Source organism: Saccopteryx leptura, chromosome 5 (genome assembly GCF_036850995.1).
Source record: "Saccopteryx leptura isolate mSacLep1 chromosome 5, mSacLep1_pri_phased_curated, whole genome shotgun sequence".
NCBI lineage: Eukaryota > Metazoa > Chordata > Mammalia > Chiroptera > Emballonuridae > Saccopteryx > Saccopteryx leptura.
Window position 1 is genome coordinate 104,294,819 of NC_089507.1, and position 27,118 is coordinate 104,321,936.

General features: G+C 39.2%; 1 protein-coding gene across 1 annotated transcript; it reads left to right on the plus strand.

The window, feature by feature from the left end:
• The first annotated feature begins 999 nt into the window (after window positions 1-999).
• MEIG1 (meiosis/spermiogenesis associated 1) lies at window positions 1,000-23,513 on the plus strand. Its single transcript, XM_066386407.1, has 3 exons — window positions 1,000-1,073; window positions 22,819-22,984; window positions 23,307-23,513. The coding sequence occupies exons 2-3, from the start codon at window positions 22,847-22,849 to the stop codon at window positions 23,433-23,435; spliced, it is 267 nt and encodes an 88-aa protein (XP_066242504.1). The 5' UTR covers window positions 1,000-1,073; window positions 22,819-22,846; the 3' UTR covers window positions 23,436-23,513.
• The last annotated feature ends 3,605 nt before the right edge of the window (window positions 23,514-27,118 follow it).

Genomic DNA, 27,118 nt, shown 5'->3' on the forward strand with positions numbered 1-27,118 from the left:
GCTTGTTGTATTGAGAATAGACTGTGGAGATCAAGAAAGAACTGCTGAGGGTCACTGCAGTAACCAGAAGGGATAAATGACGGTAGCTTAGACTTGGGTGGCAGCAGTAAAGCCAACAGGTTTTGCTGATGGATGGATATGAAGGGTAAGAGAAAGACTGAATTCTGGGAGCCATCTACTAAAAGGGAAGAACTGTGGAAGGAGCAGGTTTGGGTGTGGAGGCGTTTGGAGAGGGTTGTTTTGTACAACCAAGTAGATGTGAGATATAAAAGTCTAGTTTCAGAGACACATCTGGAAATTTGAGGAAATAAATTTAGAAGATGTAAGTAAACAGATTATTTTAAATACAATAACGGCCCTGGCTGGATAGCTCAGTTGGCTAGAGCATCAGCCCGGAAGCACAAAGGTTGCCAGTTCGATCCCCAGTCAAGGTACATACAGGAACAAATTGATGTTCCTCTCTTTCTCCCTTTCTCTCTAATATATATTTATTTAATGTGTATATATATATATATATATATATATATATATATATATATATATATATATTGAAGGTAATGTCAGTAAAAAATAAAGCTGTAGCTGTCTCTTATTGTACACTAATTGTCAGGCATTATCCTTTGAATTGGTTCATTTAATCCCAACAAAATGAGAAGGGAGTTAGGATAGATGGGAGGTATTTGCTCTCTGGGACCAGAATAGCCAATAGTCTCTGTTCTCTCCACTTTTTTAGGAAATTCTGTCTGGGTCTGAAGATGCAGCAAACAACACTTCTCACTCTCCACCTCTCCTCGAGGATGAACCCTTCCAAGGCTCCCCCCCACACCGGAATTAATTTGTAATCTACCTCTTCCCGGGGCCGAAGCTCCGCCCAACCCTCAGCCCCAGCGCGCTGACGGGCTGTGGGGGCGGGGCTTGACTGAGCCGAACGCTTCAGGAGGTTGCTAGGAGACACAAGGGTCTCCGAGGCCACCATAGCAGGCCTCTCTCTGCCTAGCCCACGGATCCCGAGTGGGGAACACAAGCACTTCTGCGCTAGCCAGAGAGCTCCAGGCGGGGCTGGCCGAGCAAGGGTAACCACGGAGAACCCCGGAGGCGGGATGGGTGGACGCGTCGCCAAAGGGACTGTCCCTGCCTGTCCCATTCCTTGTGCTTCTCTGCTCCTCCGCGGTTCAGGGGTTGTCCTGCTTGCTTCTGTGTTGAAATTACCTTCCTCATCTTTAGAGAGAGTCTTTATTTGGTTTCTGAGTTTTAGATTCTGATTCTCCAGTAGCTTCCCAGCTGCCCCTCGCCCCCTTCGGCTTCTGGGGCCGCGATTCTGGGGCCTCCTTTCAGAGCTCCTCCCGTGGCCCAGTCATCGGTCCCCAGTTTTTTGAATGCCTCTTCCATCTCAGCCTTCTCTAGGCAGATTTTATCTCACAGACACTGGTGATTCCTGGCAGAAAAAAAGTGAGGGACTGGAGAAGGCAAGTTAGTCATTTGTGCGGATGGGAACGGAGTGGCTTTGTGCTGCACAAATGCAGATTGGCACGTCTGTACTGTGGACTACCACAGCCTGTTTGGGGAACTAATTTTGTTTCTCAGCTGAACACCCAAAACCTTTGGGAAGTGTGAGGACTTTAGAGACTTCCCAATGAGCCCTTTTCACCGTTGGTGAAACTGAGGCCCAGGTATGTTCATTGACTTGACCAAGTTTACATGCTAGTTAACAGGCTCCTCCTCCATATCCTGCTGTGTCTAGGAACAGAAAAAATATAAAATGGGGCAAGAAACAGAAGATTAGGGACACTAATGCTCTTGGGGTTTTAATACCACTAAAAAGCACTTGTCAGAGCACAAAGGAGGTAGAAAGGATTTTTGCATAGAAAGAAGATTGAGATGGCTGGCAACATCAAAGTCTTCTGTTAGATTAGATTAGAATTTGAGACTGTCATGCATTTGATGTTGGCAATATTTTTTTTTTCTTTTTTCTTTTTTTTTTTTTTTTTTTTTTTGTATTTTTCTGAAGCTGGAAATGGGGAGAGACAAGTCAGACAGACTCCCGCATGCGCCCGACCGGGATCCACCCGGCACGCCCACCTGGGGGCGACGCTCTGCCCGCCAGGGGGCGATGCTCTGCCCCTCCGGGGCGTCGCTCTGTCGAGACTAGAGCCACTCTGGCGCCTGGGGCAGAGGCCAAGGAGCCATCCCCAGCGCCCGGGCCATCTTTGCTCCAATGGAGCCTTGCTGCGGGAGGGGAAGAGAGAGACAGAGAGGAAGGAGAGGGGGAGGGGTGGAGAAGCAGATGGGCGCTTCTCCTGTGTGCCCTGGGGGGGAATCGAACCCAGGACTTCTGCACGCCAGGCCGACGCTCTACCACTGAGCCAACCGGCCAGGGCCGGCAATATTTTTTTAAATAGCCATACACCCTAATACTGTTTAGTAAAATTTGATTTTTGCAAACTAGAAATTCAGGCATTGCCATTTCCTGTTTCTGCAGATACAATAGTATTGTAGAGATCAAATGTACTTTATATCAATTATTTTGGGCCATGACTGTCAGCAGAGAAACCACTAAATTTCAAAGTGTTGAATGTTATAAGCAGAAATAGTACTACCACTAAATTTTCCAGAATCACTGAGACATTTAATCAAGTAATTGTAAGTTGCTGTTTCCTAATTTAAATTTCATTCTGTGTTTTTAATAAGTAGAAAATATAAGAGAGGAGACAAAAAAGGTAATTTGCACCACCACTACTACATGATACAGTTGTAGTAGCCACTAGGGTTCCTATTATGGTGAAATGTGTTCATGCTCCCTTTAGCTATTTCGGGAAAACAACGTTTTGAAATGCCTGATATGTCTAGAAGAGGTACTGTATATTTCTCCTGAGAAAATCAGCATTTCCCTAGTTGTTCAACTATTTTCTGTAGAAACCAGCTCTGCAATGGGTATGCATGAAAGGAAGGTGCTGCAGGACTTAAGAAAAAACACACAAGACACAACATAGAGAAAAGATGGGTACAGGGGATTCCCAGACTCTTGGACTGAGAGCCCAGATCTCTGCAGCCTCGTTGTATTTATTTGTTTCTTTAATCAGTAAGCAAGTTAGCAGAGCATAGGCTCAGGAACCGAGAATGATGATTAACTAAAACCTTGCAGGTGTGCAGGAAATGGCTAAAAGGTTCAGAAGCTTTCTTTAAACAATCTTACCAGTGCTTGCTGGGGCAGCATTCTGCCCCGCAGGACTTGGCCTTCCGAAGTCTGCGCCAAAGACTTGTGTCAGGGCAGCATTCCAATCTCAGGCCATTTTCCTATGATTTTCTGCTCTTGTAGTAAATGTAGCTTTTCTCTCCACATCAAATCAGTTGTCAGATCCTGTCAGCTGTTCATGATATATCTTGTATTTGTTTTTTTCTATTTCCCATTTTCACCTTCAGTTATTCTTACATGGACAGGTCAGTGGTTTTATAATTGATCTCTTCATGTATACTCTCTTGAGTTTGAGCTTTTGAAAAACAATACGAGATTACCACATCCATGCCAATTGTTTGCTTCCAAGGCACAAAATATGCATATTTAGGGAGTATCAGTTGGTTAAGGACAATGGAATATAAGGTTGGTTTATGAAGGTGTGTTTTCTTGCTTGGCCCTTGATATAGGTCCCTGAGATCCCTTTGCCCCACTTAGATGCCCTGCAAGTAGACCCAGATGTTTTACAATATGCTATTGGTCTGTAGTCCACTTATACTCACTCTCTCCAGCCTTGACTTTTATTTAAATTTTATTTTTCAATTATAGTTTATATTCAATATTATTTTTATAAGTTTAGGTATAGAGTGGTCCCCCATATTTCAGGTACCCACTTGGCACTGTGCATAGTTATTACAATATTATTGACTATATTCCCTATGGTGTACTTTACATATCCATGACTATTTTGTAACTACCAATTTGTACTTCTTAATCCCTTCCCCTTTTTCTCCCAGTCTCCTAATCCCCCTCCCCTTTGGCAACCATCAGTCTATTCTCTGTATCTATGAGTCTGTTTTTATTTTGTTTGTTTGTTTTGCTTTTTAGATTCCACATATAAGTGAAATCATATGGTTTTTGTCTTTTTATATCTGATTTATTTCACTTAGCATAATACCCTCCAACCATTACCTTTATATGCAGTTATTTATAACTCTTACAAATTGCGGCATAAATGGAAACAGTTGTACTATAGGTGCACACAAATACATTTACCTTATTGTGATACAGGCTGAAAAGATGTTCATCCTTAGTAAGGTTGCTCCCTAGAAGTTAATCTTAGGGCTTCTGCTTTTTTTTTCTTCATTTTTCCGAAGCTGGAAACGGGGAGGCAAACTCCCACATGCGCCCAACCAGGATCCACCCGGCATGCCCACCAGGGGGCGATGTTCTGCCCCTCTGGGGCGTCGCTCTGTTGCATCCAGAGCCATTCCCAGTTCCCGAGCCATCTTTGCTCCAATGGAGCCTCGGCTGTGGGAGGGGAAGAGAGAGACAGAGAGGAAGGAGAGGGGGAGGGATGGAGAAGCAGATGGGCGCTTCTCCTGTGTGCTCTGGCCGGGAATCGAACCCGGGACTCCTGCACGCCAGGCCGATGCTCTACCACTGAGCCAACCGGCCAGGGCCATTCTGCTTTTAATTATATACACACTATCTTCATAAGCAATCATTCTACTTTGCTAAAAGTTGGAAATTTATAGAACACTTTGTGATTGACACTCTTCATTCTTCATGAAATAATCAAGAAATTCTATTAGGTAATGCAAGGTCCTACACAAGTTGATCCCAACCTAATATTCCAATAATCCACCAAAAATCCTTTTTGGAACAAGGCAAGATATAAATATGTAAATAAATAAGTAATTTACCAATCTTTTTTTGCAAAGGCCTCCTTACTATAACTAGAACATGGTAAGCCCTCTTCTATTTCTGCAACTTCTTTTTCTCATAATGCCCTCTACCAATGCCCACCCACTTTTTTATGTCTTTAAGAACTAGGTTCAAACTCACCTCCTTCAGGCATTTTCTGACATTTCTAGCCCATCATATGACTTTTACTAAGGTTCAAATCTCTATCCTGATTTTAACCTCTGTTCTTTATCTCCTCTTCCTATCACTCACCAAGTTTTAAGGAGTCCCTTGTCACTGTGTCTAGGAATTACTGTCATTGGAAGTTAACTTTTACCCAGGTGGCCAGATCTGTGAGAATTAATGGCATATTATTCATTCTTTATGGAAAAAGTTGTCCCTTACTTCCATTAAGGTCTTAGTCACCTCAAATCATAGAGGGTCAGCAAAGCAATGAGGCATTGCAGTTTCATTCTCCGGTCCTTTGTTATTCCAGAACTTTCTTCTTAGAATGCAGCCATGATAGGTCTCAGAGCGGGCAGTCAGTCCCACTGTTGCCATCATCTGCATAACCACCATATTGAAAATATTATTGTCATTTCCTTCCTGTTTGCCTGTTCCTATCTGTCTCTCTCTGTCTCTGTCAAAAAATAAATAAACAAAAAATACAGAAGTTGTCAAAATCTATGGGACACAGTGGAAGCAGTCCTGAGAGGGAAGTTCATAGCATTACAGGCATACCTTAAGAAACAAGAAAAAACTCAAATAAACAATTTAACCCTACACCTAAAAGAACTAGAAAAAAACAACAACAACAAATAAAGCCCAAAGGAAGTAGAAAGAAGGAAATAATAAAGATGAGAGTAGAAATAAATGTCATAGAGACTAAAAAATAAATACAAAAGATCAATGAAACCAAGAGCTGGTTTTTTGAAAACGTAAACAAGATTGATGAACCTTTAACCAGACTCATGAAGAAAAAAAGAGATAGGACTCAAATAAAATTAGAAATGAATGTGGAAAAGTAACAACTGACATTGTAGAAATACAAAGGATTGTAAGAAAATACTATGAAGATATATGTGCCAAAAAATAGGACAACTAGGCGGAATGAATAAATTCCTAGAAACATATAATCTTTCAAAATTCAATAGGGAAGAATCAGAAAGTCTAAACCTACCGATTACAACAAATGAAATTGAAGCAGTTATCACAAAACTCCCAGCAAAGAAAAATCCTGGACCAGATAGCTTCACAGGTGAATTTTATTGAACATTCAAAGAACTAACACCTATCCTCAAGCTATTTGAAAAAATTCAAAAGTAGGGAAGACTTCCAAGCTCCTTATATGAGTCAAGTGTTGTCCTCATTTCAAAACCAGGTAAAGACACTACAAAGAAAGAAAACTATATATAGGCCAATAACCCTGATGAACATAGATGATAAAATTCTCAAGAAAATATTAGCAAATTGGAACTAGCAATACATCAAAAAATTCATACATCATGATCAAATGGGATTTATTGTGGTATAATATTCACAAACCAATCAATATGATTCAACACATAAAAAAAGGAAGGATAAAAATCACATGATTATATCAATAGATGCAGAAAAAGCATTTGAGAAAATCCAGCACCCTTTTATGATCAAAACTCTCAGCAAAGTGGGAATACAAGGAATATACCTCAACATAAAGAAAGCCATCTATGACAAACCAACAGCCAACACCATACTCAATGGGCAAAAATTAAAAGCAATCCCCTTGAGATCAGGAACAAGGCAGGGGTTCCTCCTTTCACCACTTTTATTCAACATACACTGTTCACAAAAATTAGGGATTCAAGGAACTTGCAGATATTCCACTACGTTTAGCTCTTTGTATAGTGCATTTTCACCAATGATATAAAAGTTAGTTTTGCATCTCATTTACATAATTGAACAACTTCTCTGACTTGTCCTTTGCTTTTCTGATGTTCTTGTTTAATAAAAAAAATAAATTTTTTATTGCTTTATATTCATTTTGAAATATCCCCTAGTTTTTGTGAGTAGTATAGTTCTGGAAGTCTTAGCTACAACAACCAGACAAGAAATAAAATGCATCTAAATTAGAAAAAAAGAAGTAAAACTATCATTATTTGCTGATGACATGATACTGTACATAGAAAACTTAAAATTTCAGTAAAAAACCCTACTAAATCTGATAAATGAATTTGGCAAGGTAGCAGGATATAAAATTAATATTCAGAAATCAGTGGCATTTTTATACACCAATAGTAAACTGTCAGAAAGAGAAATTAAGGAAACAATCCCCTTCACTATTGCAACAAAAAATACAAAGTACCTAGGAATAAATTTAACCAAGGAGGTAAAAGACCTTATACTCAGAGAATTATAAGACATTGAAAATAGAAATTAAGAAAAATACAAACAAGTGGAAGCATATACCATCTCCATGGATAAGAAAAATAAACATCATTAAAATTTTATACTACCCAAAGCAATCTATAAATTCAGTGCAATTCCTATTATAATACCAATGGCATATAGAACAAATATTTCAAAAATTTATATGGATTCAAAAAAGAACCTGAATAGCCTCAGCAATATTGAAAATGAAGAATAAAGTGAAAGGTATCACATTTCCTGATAACAAGTTATATATACTACAAGGCCATTGTAATCAAAACAGCTTGGTACTGGCATAAGAACAGGCATACAGATCAATGGGACAGAACGGAGAACCCAGAAATAAACCCATGTCTTTATGGTCAATTAATATTTGACAAAGAAGATAAGAGTATACAATGGAGTAAATACAGTCTCTTTAATAAATGGTGTTGGGAAAATTGGACAGGTACATGCAAAAAAATGAAACTAGACCAACAACTTACATTATGCAGAAAAATAAACTCAAAATGGATAAAAGACTTAAATGTAAATCACAAAACCATAAACATTTTGGAAGAACACACAGGCAGTAAACTCTCCTATATCCCTCGTAGAAATATTTTTGCAAATATATCTCCATGGGCAAGTGAAAAAAGGACAAAATAAACAAATGAGAGTATATCAAACTAAAAACCTTTTGCATAGCAAAAGACACCATGAACAAAATAAAAAGACAATCCACACAATGGGACAATATATTCACCAACACATCTGCTAAGGGGTTAATAACAAAAATTTATAAAGAACTTCTAAAACTCAACACCAGAAAGGTAAACAATCCAATTAAAAATGGGCAAAGGAACTGAATAGACACTTTTCCAAAGGAGACATATAGATGAGCAATAGGCATATGAAAAAATGTTCAACATCACTAATCATCAGAGAAATGCAAATTAAAACCACAATGAGATACCATCTCACACCTGTCAAAATGGTGCTTATGAACAAATCAACATACAATAAGTGCTGGCGAGAGTGTGGAGAAAAGGGAACCCTCCTGCACTACTGGGTGGGATGCAGAATTGTGCAGCCACTATGGAAAACAGTAGGAGCCCTGGCCGGTTGGCTCAGCAATAGAACATTGGCCCGGCGTGTGGAAGTCCCAGGTTTGATTCCCAGCCAGGTCACACAGGAGAAGCACCCATCTGCTTCTCCACCCTTCCCCCTCTTTTTTCTCCATCTCTTTCTTCCCCTTCAGCAGTCAAGGTTCCATGGGAGCAAAGTTGGCCTGGGTGGTGAGGATGACTCCATGGCCTCCACCTCAGGTGCTAGAATGGCTTCGGTTGCAACAGAGCAACACCCCAGATGGGCAGAGCATCACCTCCTGGTGGGCATACCAGGTGGATCCTGGTCAGGCGCATGCAGGAGTCTGTCTGTCTGCCACCCCCCACACACATCTCACTTCGAAAAAACATAAATAAAACACAACAAAACCAACCAAACAAAAGAAACAGTGCAGCGTTTCCTCAAAAAATGAAAAATGGAACTGCCTTTTGACCCAGCTATCCCACTCTTAGAAATATATCATAAGAATCACAAAACACTTATGCAAAAGAAGATATGCACCCTCATGTTTATTGCAGCATTGGTTACAATAGCAAGATCTGGAAACAGCCCAAATGTCCACCAGTGGTCAAGTGGATTAAAAAGCAGTGGTACATATACACAATGGAATACTATGGGGCCATGAAAAAGAAGGAAATCTTACCTTTTGCGATGGCATGGATGAACTTGGAGATTTGTTACAAATTTATTCACAGTTCGGACTCACGAGGCAAAAGACACACCAGATTTAAATAACTGGGCAGAGGGCTGAAACTCTTACATGGAATCAGCCTTGAGAAACAGCGCCACTGCATATTTATTGAGTTCCAAAAGCCATAGCTCAGCAGTTAAAACTAGAAAGTTACACAAGCCCTTTTTCCCATCCATTCCATCCCCAACCCTGCACGTCTACTGTTTCTTTTCATGAACCAAACACAAGAAGAGTCAGAGTCTCAGAGCTTATTAATCACAAAGGACATCTGGTTCTTGGAGGCATTCCTCCAAGCATCCTGCATACATGCATTCAAGTAATGCAGGCCAGTGTCTTTCAATGGCTAACATACTCAAAGATCTCTTGTCTCCAATTAACCCTTGCTCTGCAGTTAACTGCCGTTTATATTGATGCAGAGTTGTCTCCTACATATCCCCCTTTTTTCTTTTTTATTTAGCCTACACTGCCTTTTCTAACTACTTCTACTTACTCATCCCTTTCTTGCTGGTTAAATATTTTTCTAGTTGGTTGCAAAAAAACCTTTGGCAATAAGGGTTCAAGTATAGATACTAAAATTTCCTAAATACCCTACTGGTTTTAGGGCTACCTTATTGGTAGTATCATCAGCTGCTTGGTTTTTCTAGAGTTTCCACGGAGTCCTCCTCTTTAGGTGGCCTGGACAGTGGATGATGACCACTACTTCAGGAGAGCAGTCTCCTGTATTCTCCGGGGTGAGGGTTTGAGCCTCACCTTTGTTAGTTCTTAAGCCTTCTCCTGATGGCCCCTCTTCGACTGTGCCTGTCTTAGGTTGTTCCTGCCTTTAGGAATCTTACCCGTCATTGACTAACCAGCCATCTTAGGGGCCAAACAGGGTTAGTTATAGTTATATGAGTGAGGGAGGAGCAACATCCCTTCCAAAATACTTAGTTTTAGCAGCTGATGTTTCTACCTTTTTAAAAACTTATAATACAGGCCCTGGCTGGTTGGCTCAGTGGTAGAGTGTCGGCCTGGCATGCAGGAGTCCCAGGTTTGATTCCTGGCCAGGGCACACAGGAGAAGCACCCATCTGCTTCTCCACCCCTTCCCCTCTCCTTCCTCTCTGTCTCTCTCTTCCCCTCCCGCAGCCAAGGCTCCATTGGAGCAGGGTTGGCCCGGGCACTGGGGATGGCTCTATGGCCTCTGCCTCAGGCGCTGGGATGGCTCTAGTTGCAACAGAGCAACACCCCGGATGGGCAGAGCATCACCCCCTGGTGGGCGTACTGGTTGGATCCTGGTCAGGGCGCATGCGGGAGTCTGACTGCCTCCCCATTTCTAACTTCAGAAAAATACAAAAAAAAAAAAAACCCAAACAACAACAACAAAAAACCTTATAATACATTTCCTTTCTAATTTCTAGAGCTGAATGCTGCTATTTTGCTTTGAATGTCTCTTCCTCTATATATAATAAAGGAAATATAAAACAAATGATCAGTACAATGCCTCCTACAGTTCCTCCAAAAGTCTTAAATTGTTTTAGAGGATACAAGTTACTGATTCTATCAGAAATAGCAGTTAGTAAATTTTCTCTATCAATTTCAACTGATCTTTAAAAGTAGCATCAATATACTTTTGTAAATCTAAAATTTCCATAGTTAAGTTTCCATGATTTAACAAATATTTTTAACATTTTCCCAAGGGAAGTATAATTCTAGGGGATAATCTCCTTCCTTCTACCCCCTTTTGTTTAAGTAACATATTTTTTAGAGTGCGATTACTGCATTCGATAATCGGTTGTCCTTGTGGACTATATGGAATTCTAGTAGTATGTTTAATATTCCAAAATGCTAAGAATTGTTGAAATTTAGCAGAAGTATAGGCAGGACCATTGTCAGTTTTAAGTGCTTTAAGAATGCCTATAACATTATAAGCTTCAATAAAATGTTGAATGACACAATCAGCCTTTTCTCCAGGCAAAGGTGTGGCCTATCAAAAGGAAGAATAAGTATCAATAGAACAGTGTACATAAGATAGTTTTCTAAAAGAAGAAATATAAGTAACATCTATTTGCCACAGGTCATTACTGTGTAGTCCTCTAGGATTCTTTCCTCCTGGTAATGGAGGAGCGTTTATGACACTGCACTGAGGACATTTTCTAACAACATTTTGAGATTCTTGCCTGGTTATTTTAAATTTTTGCATTAAACCTTTTTTATTTGTATGAGTCTCTGCATGAAATTTAGTAGCTATTTCCATTGATCCAATGAGTAATTGATCAATTTTATTATTTGCAGTAGACATAGGTCCTGGTAAAGCTGTATGAGAATGAATGTGAATTATTAATATATAGATAGGTGAATTTTGTTCCCACAATAAAAGTTGTAACTCTTGAAACAATTTGTGTAATTCAGAACCATCATTTGAAATGTAAATAGTTTCTATAAGTTTAACTGTATGTTCTACATATTGTGAATCAGTAACAATGTTAATAGGAAAGAAACATCATTAAGAAGTAGTAATACAGCAGATAACTCTGCCTTTTGAGCTGATGTATATGGAGTCTTTATTACTTTGGTCACTGGTCCAGTATATCCAGTGAGACCTAATTTATTTGCATCAGTATAAAAAGTAGAAGCCTTTTGAATTGGCTGAGCTGATACTTTAGTTGGCAAAATCCATTGTGTTCTCTTTAGAAATTGAATTATTTTATCTGTAGGATACTGATTATTTACAATACCAAAATAATCAGCCAATGCAATTTGCCAATCAATATTTAACTTCCAGTTGTCTGAAATCTGATTACATGTCAAAGGTACAATAATTTTATTCAGATCATTTCCAGTTAGTTGTCTTATCCTAAGTCTACAGATTTTCTCTAAGTAAGTACATAATTTCTTTTGAGTCTTATGTGGCAGAAATTGCCATTCTAATATCTTGTTTTCTTGCCATATGATGCCAGAAGGAGAATGTTCTGAGGGAAAAATAATTAATTGAATAGGTTGATGTATATCAATATGATCTAAATAAGCAGTATGCATAATTTTTTCAATAAGTGATAACTCTTGTTTTGCCATTTCTGTTACCTGTCGAGGACTATTTAAATCAGAATCTCCTTGAAGAATATTAAATAAATTAGTTAGTGTATAAGTAGGAATTTCTAGAGAGGGTCTCAAACAATTAATATCACCCAATAATTTTTGAAAGTTATTTAAGGTGTTTAAAGAGTCAGTTTGTAAATTGACCTTTTGAGGAATAATTCTTTGATTTTCTTTTTTTTTTTTTTTTTGTATTTTTCTGAAGCTGGAAATGGGGAGAGACAGACAGACTCCCGCATGCGCCCGACCGGGATCCACCTGGCACGCCCACCAGGGGCAAAGCTCTGCCCACCAGGGGGCGATGCTCTGCCCCTCCGGGGCGCTCTGCCACGACCAGAGCCACTCTAGCGTCTGGGGCAGAGGCCAAGAACCCATCCCCAGCGCCCCGGCCATCTTTTGCTCCAATGGAGCCTTGCTGTGGGAGGGGAAGAGAGAGACAGAGAGGAAGGAGGGGGTGGGGGGTGGAGAAGCAAAATGGGCGCTTCTCCTATGTGCCCTGGCCGGGAATCGAACCCGGGTCCCCCGCACGCCAGGCCGACGCTCTACCGCTGAGCCAACCGGCCAGGGCAATTCTTTGATTTTCAATTATATTCCCTAAATATGTAAAAGGACAAGATATTTGAATTTTGTCTTCAGCTATGATTAAACTATATTGATTCAAGGTTTCAAACGTATCTTTAAGGATGACTGAAAGTTCAGTATTATAAACTATCAATATGTTATCTATATAATGGATTATCAAAGATTGAGGATATTTATGATGAATTTTTTCTAAAGGTTGATTCACATAATATTGACATAATGTTGGGCTATTCAACATTCCTTGTGGAAGTAATATAAACTTAGTAAGAATAGTTAGTTCTGTTTATTGTTATAGACACAACAGCTAACATTGCTAGAAACAGAGTCAAGGATGTTTTTGAAGTCTTAGTCCTAATTAAAACATTTTTTGCCTCCTGGGTAAGTTTGTTTAGTCGCCCCTAAGAAGGCAGTTCAGCTTTTTGTGCTGTAGTTGCCTTCATCTTTATTTCTTTAATAACCTTTGGCTCTAAGCTTAGTCTCTTTATTTCTTTTTCTGACGACTTATGCCGAGGCTTCAATCTTCTGGAAAGTATCTACTGGTTTTCCATATCTGTGGAGATAAAAGCAAATCCTCGCCCCTATATTTTGCCTACATTGCTGTTGTAAATTAGCAAACTGTCCCTGTCTAAAAAGTTCATCTTGTGTAATATTAACAAAAGGGTTAGCATTAGCATTTCGATTAGCTTGAATATGAGCTGGTACTCCTACTAAGTTATAAATTGTAACTATTCCACTTTTGAAAAAACAGTTTGAGCTAACATTTCTAAATTTTTTCAGATAAAACATCCAGATTTTGTGAAGGAGAAGAGCAGTTCCTGCATATAAGGACAATTAGTTCTATACTGGAAGCAAGCCATTTTTAACACTTTAAGAGTTTCAACAGGGATTAAGTCATATTGAGTATAAAAACCTCTGTTAGAAAGTTTAGACTGTAATTTAAAAAGTTGCTCCTTTAATTATTTACAAGATAGATGTTTTTCTTCATCAGAAGCCAAATTCCCTCATTTATCTTCCTATTGTAAAAAGAAAACTTAGAGCTTTGTTAGGGACTGTCTCCTAAGCTGTGCAGCTCAGTGACCACTGCATAAGTGGGCCAGGAAGAAAACTAATATTGCTTAGCAATAACAGATGCATTAGCTTCTATTTCTAAAAGTCTTTTGAATTGTTAAGTCTATTTTAGGTCATCAGAGGGGCCAAATTCCCACCTTCCTTGGGGACTTTTTCAAGATGTGGCCTGACAAGCAGCCAACTGCCTGAAGCAGCTTGAGAAAAATTCTTGAAATTACTTAATTTTACTTAATTCCTTTGTTTTACATATCTGAGCATATCTTTGCACACAAACAAGACAAATTTCAGCACAGAAACACAAGTATAACATATAACTTTGATTAATCTTAATCCTTGAATTATTACTGGACTTCTAACTTTGAATACACCTTACAATGTATTAACCAAATTAGCAAGTCTTAAAGATCTATATTCTATTCAATTTAAATTTGAATGAGTGCTCCTTACAATTTCTAATTTTAAAATAAAAAATATAGGGGTGAAACTATTTTTTCAATATAAGAGCTGGCATTTCCATTTTTTGCATGCAAGAACTTAATTCAGGCCTTTAAAAATCACATTTTGGACAACATCAAACAAAAACTAAACAGAAACTAGATTCAGACAATTCAGACAAACCAGAGAGAAACCCGGGATTTCAGAGTACAATCAGACTAGAAAGATGTCTGCCTGACTCTAGTCCTCTGACAGAGGACTGAAGGATGGGACTAAATAAAATTTTCCCAAGAAAATTTTCTTGGTAGCTGCTGAAATATTTTTTATAGTCAGGTCCAACACATGTCCCCTGCCTCAGTGTCCAGGCAAAGAATAAGAAAGAAACAAAATGATAGAGGATTGTAGCCAAAACACCAAAGAAAATCAGTATTTTTTTATTATTACAAAGACTGGAGAATTCTAAGGACTTCATGATTCTTCTATATGTCCTAATTCTAATTCAGTTTGTATCAATTGATGTAATGCTTCAAGCTTCTCTCCTTTTAAAGTTACTGCTCAACCTATGTCAATATCAGACTTTACCTGACAAGTTGGAGGCCATGAGGATTCAGAATCAGACTGTAATGGCTGCGAAGCAAAAGAAATTAAATTACAAAGAGACCAAACAGAAAGAGGAATAGTCTCCTTGTTGATGATCATGCTGTAAAGCTCTCATTACTTGGTTTCAGGTTTTTAAACTTAAAGCAGCCTTTTCTTGTGGCTGAAACCAGTAACAATGCTTTCTTATATTTTTAATTAATAACTTAATATTTTTACTTTTTACAGTTACACCAGAACCCTCTAATAATGTTTGCAGTAGTTTAATGTATTTTGAGGTCTCCATTGAGGAACCAGTGTGAGAATTACCCATCACTCTGCCTCCTAAAGGATTCACTTACCTACAGAACAGTCTTATACCCCCTTCAGTCTGATGGTCCTGAGATGGCAACCTCTGACCTCTTTGAGCCCCTGTTCATGGGATTGTGCCCCATGTTGGGTGCCAGGTGTTACAAATTTATTCACGGTTCAGACTCACAAGGCAAAAGACACACCAGATTTAAATAACCAGGCAGAGGGCTGAAACTCTTACACAGAATCAGCCCCGAGAAACAGCGCCACTGCATATTAATTGAGTTCCAAAAGCCACAGCTCAGCAGTTAAAACTAGAAAGTTACACAAGGCTTTTTTCCCATCTTTTCCATCCTCAACCCTGCATGTCTACTGTTTCTTTTCATGAACAAGGACACAAGAAGAGTCAGAGTCCCAGAGCTTATCAATCATAAAGGACATCTGGTTCTTGCAGGCATTCCTCCAAGAATCCTGTGTACATGCATTCAAGTAACCCAGGCCACTGTCTCCCCATGATTAACATCCTCCAAGATATCTTGTCTCCAATTAACCCTTGCTCTGAAACTGCCTTTTATATTGGTGCAGAGTCATCTCCTACAGAGATTATTTTGCTAAGTGGAGTAAGCCAGGCAGACAAAGACAAATATCATATGATCTCACTTATATGTGGAATATAATGAACAAGGTGAACTGAAGAATGAAATAGAGGCAGAGGCAGAGCTTTCAGTGGTAAAGGGGATGAGGGGATGGGATCAGAGAAGGGGAAGGGATTAGTGAAATTATAAATATATAACACAGAGATACAGATAACAGGACATCAAATCCAAAGGTAAGGGGGGAGGGAATTATGGGGAGGGGGTAAAGGGGGTTGTAATGGGGGCATGTGGTTGGGGAGTATGGATGTTGTAATGTGTTGGAAACTTGAATCCATGTTAACACAATAAATAAAAATTAATAAAAGAAATGAAAATATTACTAATAGACTTCAATTGCTGAAAGGAGCCAGATACATATTTACTTGGGTAAATAAAATACCAAACTATCTAAATAAACATAAAGAAGTCAGCCCAGTTAGAGTTCAGAATAGAGAAATTGCAATATTGCTTAATGATAGATGGAGGTATAAGCTTATAGTGCCCTCAAATGAGATTTACCTGTGGACACATGGTTGCACATTATGTTTGAGTAAGCAAGGGTCACATCAGATCTAATAAATCAGAGTTACACAATGTATAGTGCAATTGCAAAGGTATACTTCACGGTACACTTAGTGCACCTGAACATTTTGTCTATTATTCTCAATCTCACTAGTTATTCTAGCTTGGGCCAAACACATAAGTTAATTTCCATGGAGCTATAATAAAAGTCTACTATCCAAATGTCTTTGGGAATATGGAATTTGCCAAATCCTTAGAATTGCCTCAAGGCCCATTCTGTAGCAATAATTTCTTTTTGTGTGTCACCCAGGATTTGTTACCTAACAGTGTCATTTATATTTTTGTAAGATTTATATAATCAAATAAGTAATATATTTCTATGCATTTTGCATCTATAATGCCTAACTCGCCATACTGCATTTAAAAATGTCATTTCACCAAGCATTTGTTGAGCAGTTACAGAGTTCCAGGCACTATTGTAAATGCTGAAAATACAAATATATAGATTATGACTTTATCAGTGGCTTGGGAGAATTCAGCATTTTAGTAAGCAGACTGGAGCAGACATGAAGACGTACTTCTCATCTCTCCCTACAAGAGAGATCCTGCTGTTCCCTGCAGTTATCTATTTCCCTGCCTTTGCAATCTAAGGCAGCATTTGAGCTGAGGTCGAGCTCTCCACCAGTAGCTCCCAGTAAGTGATTGGAAATAGTGGTGGTACTAGGCCTGACCATCTCTTCCTAAAGCAAGAGTCCTCCACAGGAATTCTTTATGCTGGATTTCCCCAGGGGCCTGACCAAGACTTCATTAGCTGCCCTGCAGTCAGAATCTACTCCCACCCAATTCTACTTCCATCTCTTTTTCCATTCATAGCTGTCGGGTGTGTGTCCTGGTGCTCAAGCTTTTCCTGCAACTCTTGCTCCTTCTTTCCTTATGTTTCATAAGGAAACTTAATAGATTTTAGAGTACCTGAACTGATAACACACAGACACAACATAATTACAGTAGTCCCTCCTCATCTGCAGCTCCACTTTCCATGGTTTCAGTTACCTGCAGTCAACCATGGTCTGAAAATATTAAACTTAAAATTCCAGAACAAGCAATTCATAAGTTTTAAATTGCATGCAATCTGAGCAGCGTGATAAAATCTCTCACCTGCCAGCTCTGTCCCAGCCAGCATGTAGATCATCCATTTGTCCAGGGTCTCCATACTGTAGACACTCTCTGCACCTCAGTCACTTAGTAGCCATCTCGATTATCAGATTTGTAATCAGAGAGAGAGAGAGAGAGAGATCTCACATTCACATAACTTTGATTATATTGTTATAATTGTTTAATTATTACTATTGTTAATCTCTTACTATGCCTAATTTATAAGTTAAAGTTTATGATACATATCTATGTAAAGGAAAAAACAGTATTTATAGGGTTTGGTACTCTCTAGCTTCAGGCAGCCACTGGGGGTCTGCAAAGAATCTCTCATGGATAAGAGGGGACAACTATATAAAAATGTGATAACTATTTTTTCTGGTGTTGCTCAGTAATGCACATATTTATTTATTTTTCTTTTTACTTTTGACCACCCTTTCACCCATTACATAAATATGTATCATTTAAAAAATTATTTTTGGCCCTGGCCGGTTGGCTCAGTGGTGGAGCGTTGGCCTGGCGTGCGGAAGTCCTGGGTTCGATTCCCGGCCAGGGCACACAGGAGAGGCGCCCATCTGCTTCTCCACCCCTCCCTCTCTCCTTCCTCTCTGTCTCTCTCTTCCCCTCCCACAGCCGAGGCTCCATTGGAGCAAAAAGATGGCCCGGGCGCTGGGGATGGCTCCTTGGCCTCTGCCCCAGGCTCTAGAGTGGCTCTGGTCACGACAGAGCGATGCCCCAGATGGGCAGAGCGTCGCCCCCTGGTGGGCATGCCGGGTGGATCCCGGTCGGGTGCATGCAGGAGTCTGTCTGACTGTCTCCCCGTTTCCAGCTTCGGAAAGATGCAAAAAAAAAAAAAAAAAAAAAAAATTATTTTATTAATTTTAATTTATTGTGTTAACATGGATTCAAGTGTCCCACTCAATATAACTCCCTCACCCTCAACCTCTTGTCCTCCATTACCACCCTTTGGCCCCCCTCCCCCTAATTCCCTCACCCCCTTCCCTTTGAGATTTGCTGTCCTGTTATCTGTATCTCTGTTACATATATATAATTTCACTAATCCCTTCACCTTCTCTGATCCCATCCCTTCATCCTCCTCCCCTCTGACAGCTGTCCCTCTGCTCCCTATGATCCTGCCTCTGCTTCTAGTGTGTTCCTTAGTTCACTTCGTTCATTAGATTCCACATATAAGTGAGATCATATGATATTTGTCTTTCTTTGCCTGGCTAATTTCACTTAGCATAATGATCTCCAGGTCCATCCATGCCATCGCAAAAGGTAAGATTTCCTTCTTTTTCACAGCTTCCTAGTACTCTATTGTGTATATGTATCACAGGTTTTTAATCCACTCATCCACTGATGGACACTTGGGCTGTTTCCAGATCGTGGCTATTGTAAACAATGCTGCAATAAACATGGGGGTGGGCATTTCTTCTTTTGAATCAGTGATGTGGTGTTCTTAGGATATATTTCTAAGAGTGGGATAGCTGAGTCAAAGGCAGTTCTATTTTTAATTTTTTGAGTAAAGTCCATACTGTCTTCCACAGTGGCTGCACAAGTCATTTTTATATGTATAGTTGACATGTTTGTTTTGTTTGAAAGTAACAAACGGTTACACAGATAGCCTTCAAGAAAATGCTTTTTGAATGAATATGGATAAAGCAAAAGTGACTTTAGTGAAACAAAAATGAAAATTGTACCACTACTTTTAGAAAATATGCTTCAGCCATAAAGGAACTATAAGTAATACAGCCATTAAATTCATATAAAAACATGACTAGTTTTGAAAATGTATTTAACATAATAAATTAGTACCTTTTTTCCTTTCTTGTTTTTAGTGCTTTTTCTTATAGAAGATGCATTTATATAATCATATATGCATCCCACGCAGCTATTGTTCTTTTCTATCTCGCATGTCCTACAGCGATGAAGCAGTGAACTTCCCATTCAAATGGATAGAATTAAAGGACTAGGGCAGGGGTCCCCAAACTATGGCCCCGCAGGCCGCATGCGGCCCCCTGAGGCCATTTATCCAGCCCCCGCTGCACTTCCAGAAGGGGCACCTTTTTCATTGGTGGTCAGTGAGAGGAGCACATTGACCATCTCATTAGCCAAAAGCAGGCCCATAGTTCCCATTGAAATACTGGTCAGTTTGTTGATTTAAATTTACTTGTTATTTTAAATATTGTATTTGTTCCCATTTTGTTTTTTTACTTTAAAATAAGATATGTGCAGTGTGCATAGAGATTTGTTCATAGTTTTTTTATAGTCTGGCCTTCCAACGGTCTGAGGGACAGTGAACTGGCCCCCTCTGTAAAAAGTTTGGGGATCCCTGGACTAGGGTTTCACAGAATTATAGTTTATCTATTGTTTTGTCAGGTATTCCAAATTCTAAATAAACTTATACAGTAACATAACAATGTATTGCCTTAAAATGCAACATGAGCCTGAACTAAATTAATAAGTGTCAACATTTTTAAAATGTCAAATATCACCAATACCTTAATTTTTTTTATCTAGTCAAAATTTATGTCAGTATGCACATTGCAAAATAATTCAAAAAATAATATTAATGATGTACCCACTTAGGTTCTTGTTACCTTGATCAGAGTAAAAACGGTGTGACTTAGCTGACCTTATTTCAATTCATTTAAACCTAGATCCAAGTCCTAATAACTTTAGAATGTTAAGCAATGTAACAAAATAAAAATCTAGAGGCAGGCCTGACCTGTGGTGGTGCAGTGGATAAAGCGTCGACCTGGAAATGCTGAGGTTGCCAGTTCAAAACCCTGGGCTTACCCGGTCAGGGCACATATGGGAGTTGATGCTTCCTGCTCCTCCCCCCTTGTATCTCCTTTCTCTCTCTCTCTCTCTCTCTCTCTCTCTCTCTCCCTCTCTCTCTCTCTCTCTCCCTCTCTCTCTCCCCCTTCTCTCTCCCTCCTCTCTCAAATGAATAAATAGAATCTTTTAAAAAAAAATCTAGAGGCAGTAGGAAGAAGCATAAGGTTGATAGATAATAGTGAATCAGTATTTGTGTATATAATTTATACATGGAGCTCAAACAAATGACTCAATCCTTATTATATCTTTTATTAACCATTGAAGGATTTTAGGCTACATCTTTTATATCAAAGAAACATTTATCTGAAACTTAGCAATTCTGTCCATTTTATTTCCATTTTTATCTCCCAATCCCCATAAATCCAGGTAAAGCCAAATGTATCAAAACTTATAAAAGCATTTATTGTAAGACTTTTTTAAACAAAATTTTTGAAATCTATCCTTTCAACTCATATGTTTGTCATAACATTTACCAGGTATTAAGGATAGGTATTTCTAATTGGTGTGATGATTATTTTGCCTTTTCTTTTTTGTACTTCACAATATTTCTTGACCTTTTCAACATAATATTTGTCATTATAATTGAAAAAAATTTAAGTATGAATTCATTTATAGTATCTACTTTATGAGGTCTAATTTTAATGTATTCCAACCCAAAAAAATATTTTAATAAAGAAGGGATTTAAGGGATCATGGTGACCTTTATTTCAATCAATAACCGATATATATTGGTAATTGAAAAGAAGTAGAAATGAGAAAACAGTGCAGGATTATGTCTTTGAAAAACTGGCTACACAACTTTGCTGAATAGACAATTACATGAACTAGAGTTGAATTTCAAAGATTATGATCCCAGCCCTGGAATGTTGGCTCAATTGTAGAGTGTCGGCCCAGTCCTGGGTCTGATTCCTGGTCAGGGCACACAGGAAAGGGGATCATCTGCTTTTCCACTCGTGCCCCTCCCTCTTCCCCTTCTCTCTCTTTCTCTTTCTCTCTCTCTCTCTCTTCCCTTCCTGCAGGCATGGCTCAATTGGAGTGAGTTGGCCCGGGGCACTGATGGCTCCATGGCCTCTTTTAAAAAAAATGGCTCCAGTTGCAACAAAGCAAGGGCCCCATATGGGCAGAGCATCACCCCTTAGTGAGCTTGCCAGGTGGATCCTAGTCAGGGTGCATGTGGGAGTCTGTCTGTGCCTTTCCTCCTCTCACTGAATAAAAAAAAAAGAAAAAAAATGATTTCAATATCATGACAGTTATATAGCTTTCATGGACTGTGTGTTACTGTGTCTTCTGGCATGGGGCTATTACAGGAGCCAGGACTCAGGGACCTGAGTAAGTGGACTGCAGGATGCCTCTAAGAAGTTAAGAAAAGGAAAAGAAGAGACCATTGCTTTCCAGCAAGAAAAAAAAGAAGAAAAGGATAGGACTAGTTTTACATTATCTTTTTAGAAACATATAATCAAGTGGAATGGTGGTGGGATATTTTGACAATCTACTACTGAGCAGTTAAAAATGTGTGATTTCAAAAATGTGTGAACTGTTGCCTAGAACACCAGAAACTACCATCCAGCCAGTGGTGGGATTTAAATAATTTAATAACTGGTTCTCTGCCCTAATGACCATTCCAAGTATAAAAAAATGATATACTGAAAGGTAGTTTATTATTTCATGCATTTAATACTTAAATAAGAACAATAAAGGAGGTACACAAAACTAGATTATGTTATAAGAAAGAGTTTTAAAATATTAGTGAAAAAATATTAAATAATACCTGAAAAAAACCAAACTATTATATAAGGTATTTCCATATTGCTTCTTGATTAGTGTCCTCATTTGCAATCTTTTTCACCTGTGGATGGAATGAACATTACTATGAGTGCTTAGAATATGCTGTTGCACAGATGAATGTTAAAAAAAAGTAAGGAATGTAAATTTGTGATTTCCACGTTGAGTGGCTGCACAGGCGCCCACCTTAGAGAGAACCCTGATGACAAGTGCCATTTTAACAACCAGTTCGCCAAACTCAACAAAAAACTAGGTATCAGTTCTGCTGAACTGGTGTGAACTAGCTGAATCCCACCATTTTATCCAGTCTTTAGGACACCACTCTATAACTCTGAATCCAATTTTATTTGATGAGGAAATAAAGAGTTCTCTAAATATCTTTCAGGGTTTATTTTATTTCCAAAATAGAGCATGAATCCTTTTCTATCTTGAAATTAAATGTTTAAAATTTAATATATATTTTTAAATTTTTTACTGAACTTATTGGGGTAATATTGGTTAATAAATTATACAGGTTTCAAGTGTACAATTCTATAATACATCATCTGTCTATTACATTATGTTTCAACACCCAAAGTCAAGTCTCCTTCCATCACCATGTATCTCCCCTTTGCCCTCTTCTACCTCCCCCAGCCCCCCTTTATTTCTGGCAATCACCATACTGTTGTCTGTGGGATTCTCAACTCAATTCTTTTTAAGTGTTAGTTTTGTTCATTCTTAAAGGGACTTTCAAATTGTCACTATTATGTCATCTACTAATTTTGTTTTAACGTCTTTCAGAATTAATCGGTAATAAGACCTCTGTAGCATGGCTAGTTCTGACATGAAACCAAAATCAATAAGTCATGCCAAAAAATGGTCAGAAGAGATAGAAAATCTGTACAGATTTCAACAAGCAGGATATCGGGATGAAATTGAATATAAACAAGTGAAGCAAGTTTCTATGGTAAGCTTTATGTGTCTACAAACCTGAACCAAAATTAGTTTTGTTAGACAGTGAAAAGTATTAAAATAAAACAAAGAACCAGAGAATAACTGGAGGGAAATTTCTCCAGCTCTCTCCTTTTATTGAAGCAGACTCAGGCCCTGAAGAGTGATTTTTAGGCAGACTGGGGTGTGTAATACTCTTTAAGAGATGAAGTATTGTAAAATTTAATTTTGTACTTTAACTTTTTGCTCTCAGTTATACTTTCAACTATTTGAGAATAAAATGTTATATAAAATAAAATTGGCATGACAATGTTTGTATTCTGGTTTTTGATGTGTAGGTAGATCGTTGGCCAGAGACAGGATACGTGAAGAAACTTCAGAGAAGGGACAATACTTTTTATTACTACAACAAACAGAGGGAATGTGAGGACAAAGAAGTCCACAAAGTGAAAATTTATGCTTACTAGGCCTCTGTTCTTTGTGTTACTTCTCATTATCTTTTAAGATTTCATTATTTAATTCTACATCATGTGACTGTCATTTTACAAAATAATTCAAGATCCAGACTTCAACTGAATGTTCTGAAACACAGAAGCCATGAAACTGGGTATCTATTAATCATCCTGTTGAATTCTATAATGTAACTATAGAAGTATTAAAGTTGTACCTGTCTTGGTCCTCTTCTTTTGATTATCTTAAGTGTGGTAAAATAACCATCATACACAGACAAAAAAGCCCCATTGGAAACCATTTCACTGGTCAGTCTTGTTATGTATAGGTTACTGTTCTACCCACACATTCCTCAGCCTTTACCACTTCTTAAGACCATCACTTTAAACTACCAGATCTTCATTTTGCAGCTTGAGGGCTTTCTTTGATTCTAGAAGTTCTTTGCCTCTTGCTGATTAGACCAAAAATGCCAAGGGATGATGAGCCCTGGAATCAGCGTTCAGCCAATGCCTGATGGGGAGGAGGTAGATAAATGCCCAGCAGCCTGGCACCTCAGGAGGAATCCGTCTCTGGTATGTCTTTTACACTGGCACCTGGTTTCCCCAGCATATCTAAGCTTCAGTCACCTGCAGCTGTGTCTGATTTGGTAACATTGTCTATTGGTTGTCTCCTTTCCCTGCCACGTTCCCCATGCCTGCCAGGGGTTCTTACCTCCTGAATCACCTTCTTATACTTGACATCTTCTTCCAGGGTTGGATTCTGGCTTCCACACATAGACAGCTTGTGTTCCAGTGCTCCCTTGAATCACTGCAAACAGTCTAAGTGTAATGAGTGAGGAAGGCAACCTGTAAGTTCCTTCCAAATCAGTGACTCTTGAATGGGTGAAAGATAGCTTTCTCTTTTAACTGATGAATTTTTTTTATTTGTTACTATTTACAAGTTACAACCTTTAAGTAGATTTTTGGAGAGGGGGCTCATATTCACCAATTCATTCAACATTGGCTCCAGACCTACAGCCACATGAAGCTCCATTACTTTTCCAAATTCAAAGTTGTCCTTCTTCAGCACTTTTTCTTTTCTTTTCTTTTTCTTTCACTTTTTCTTTTCAAACAAACACATTATTGAAAAAAATAAATTGGCAAGCCTTATTTATGCCTTCTCCAATGCTACTCGGGATCATCTCCAAAGACATCCACATCCTTATCTCAGGAACCTTACTTTGCAGATAAAATTAAGTTAAAGAACTTGAGAGGGGAAAATTATCCTGGAATATCTGGGTGGGGCCAATGTAATACCTTCCATTGGTGATAGAAGCAGGGGTCTGAGGGATGCAAGGAAGGAACCAGGTGCCAAAGAAAGCAAGATAAAAAATGGCAGCAGAGTAGGTGAAAGCTACACACACCACTTCCTAGAACTGAACTGGAATTACAAATAAATTATAGAACAATCATCCTGAATAACCAACTGAAGACTAGCTGAAGAAAGACTAATAACCAAAGATTTAAAGAAGCCTCACTGAGACTGATAGGAAGGGCAGAAATGTGAAAAGAGCTGGCCCTGCTTCTACTGGCTGTGGCTGAGGTTCTGGAGGGATATCTCAGCGGCAGGGTTCCTCCTAAGAAGTATGGGATCTTCACCCCAAGCCATGCTCCCCAGCCCAGAGCATTAGAGCCAGGAAGAGGCAGCCACATAACATCTGACTATGAGAAGCAGTGGGTTTCTGTCTAGCAGAAAGAGACATGAATCTGCTGGACACAGGCACCTTCTTAAAGGGTCAATGCACAAAATGTTGTTTGCAGTCACCCTGGGCTCCAGTGGTGGGAGAGCAAAGCTATCTAGAGTCACATGAGGAGTCTGGGGTTTACAGTTCTGGGGAGAGAGCTGAAAAGACAGCCACCAAGATCCCTATGCTGAGTCATCCTCCTAGACCACAGATGCAACCTTTCTTGGGTGGAGCACTCCCTATTGCGTGGCATCAGCCTGTGCTAGAGCAATAGCCCTATCCTTTGGACCTACCCTTTGGAGTTTATGCCCAGCCAGTGGCTTTTTCAGTGACTGAGCCTAACAGGCAGCTGGCAGGTGGAGGCAGATTTCAGGGTGCCTCAAGATATTTGCTGACCTGCCCCTGGGCCTGGTGCTGGTAAAAGCCAACCTTGGTGTGCAGATAGGTCCCTCACAAATGCACCCAGGCCCAGCAGAGGCAACTTCAAACTGTGGATCACTTGTAGCTGCAGCATCTTATATTGGCCCACACCAGATTCCCTCCCAAAAGGCCCAGAACCAACACACTCAGTGGCCATCTTCAGACAACATTGGAGCAGGATCTAATCTTCATAAGCAGCATGTCCAAAGGGAGAGCTCAGCAGGCATCAAAACTTGATGAGGTGAATTCTGCTTTGTGTGGTCAGCACCTACATAGCAGCTCATGTGCCTTGGTCAGGGTTGAGCCTCACAGCCCACCAGTCTGAAGGTCAATGCCATGCACAAATATGCCAACAGCAATCAAGACTCACAACAGAAGGGCTCACATAATCCATATAAGGAACATTCTTGGAGCACCCAACTCAGGTGATCAAGGAGATTGCACCACTGGACCCCACAGAACACTTACTACATAAGGCCACCCCACAAAGACTAGGAGTCATAGCAATCTAATACATAGAAATAAACACAAAGAGGTAGCCAAAATAGGGAGACAAACAAACATGCTATAAATGATAAAACAGGAGAAATCTCCAAAACAACAAGCTAAATGAGATGGAGGTAAGCAATTGATCAGATATAGAGTTCAAAGAAATGGTTGTAAGAATACAAAACAGCATGAAAAATGACATAGAAACCATTAAAAAGGACCAGTCAGAAATGAAGAGTAAAATATATGGAATGAAGAATATACTGGAGCCCTGACTCAGTGGATGGAGTATCAGCCCAGCATATGGATGTCCTGGGTTTGATTTCCAGTCAGAGCACATGAGAGAACTGACCATCTGCTTCTCTTTCCCTCCCTCTCCCTCTCCCTTTCTCTCCCTCTTTCTCTCCCACTGCCACTGGTTCGATTGGTTTAAGCATTGGCCCTGAGCATTGAGGATAGCTCAGCTGGTCCAAATATTGGCCTCAGGTGCTAAAAATAGCTTGATTGATTCAAGCATTGGCCCAAGACAGTAGTTGCCAGGTGGATCCCAGTCAGGCTTCATGCAGGAGTCTGTCTCACTATTTCCCCTCCTCTCACTTAAAAAAAAAAACAACAACAAAAACAAAACAAAACACTGGGAGGAATAAACAGTAGGTTGAAAGAAGCAGAGGATCAAATCAGTGATTTGGAAGACAGGGTAAAAGAAAACAACCAATCAGATCAGCAAGAAGAAAAAAAGAGTTTTATAAAATGAGAATAACATGAAGTGTAACAACATCCACATCATAGGGGTACAAGAGAAAGAAAAGAGAGAGCAAGGAATCAAGAACCTATTTGAATAAATAATAACTAAAAACTTTCCTATCCTGGTGAAGGAAAAAGACACACAGTCCAGGAAGTGAAGGGAGTCCCAAACAATATGGACTCAAAGAAGCCCATACCAAGACACATCATAATTTAAATGACAAAGGTTAAAGACAAGATAGAATCCTAAAAGATACAAGAAAAAGACAGTGATTTATTGACAAGTTAGCTCCCATAAGAATGTAAGCTAATTTCTAAATAGAA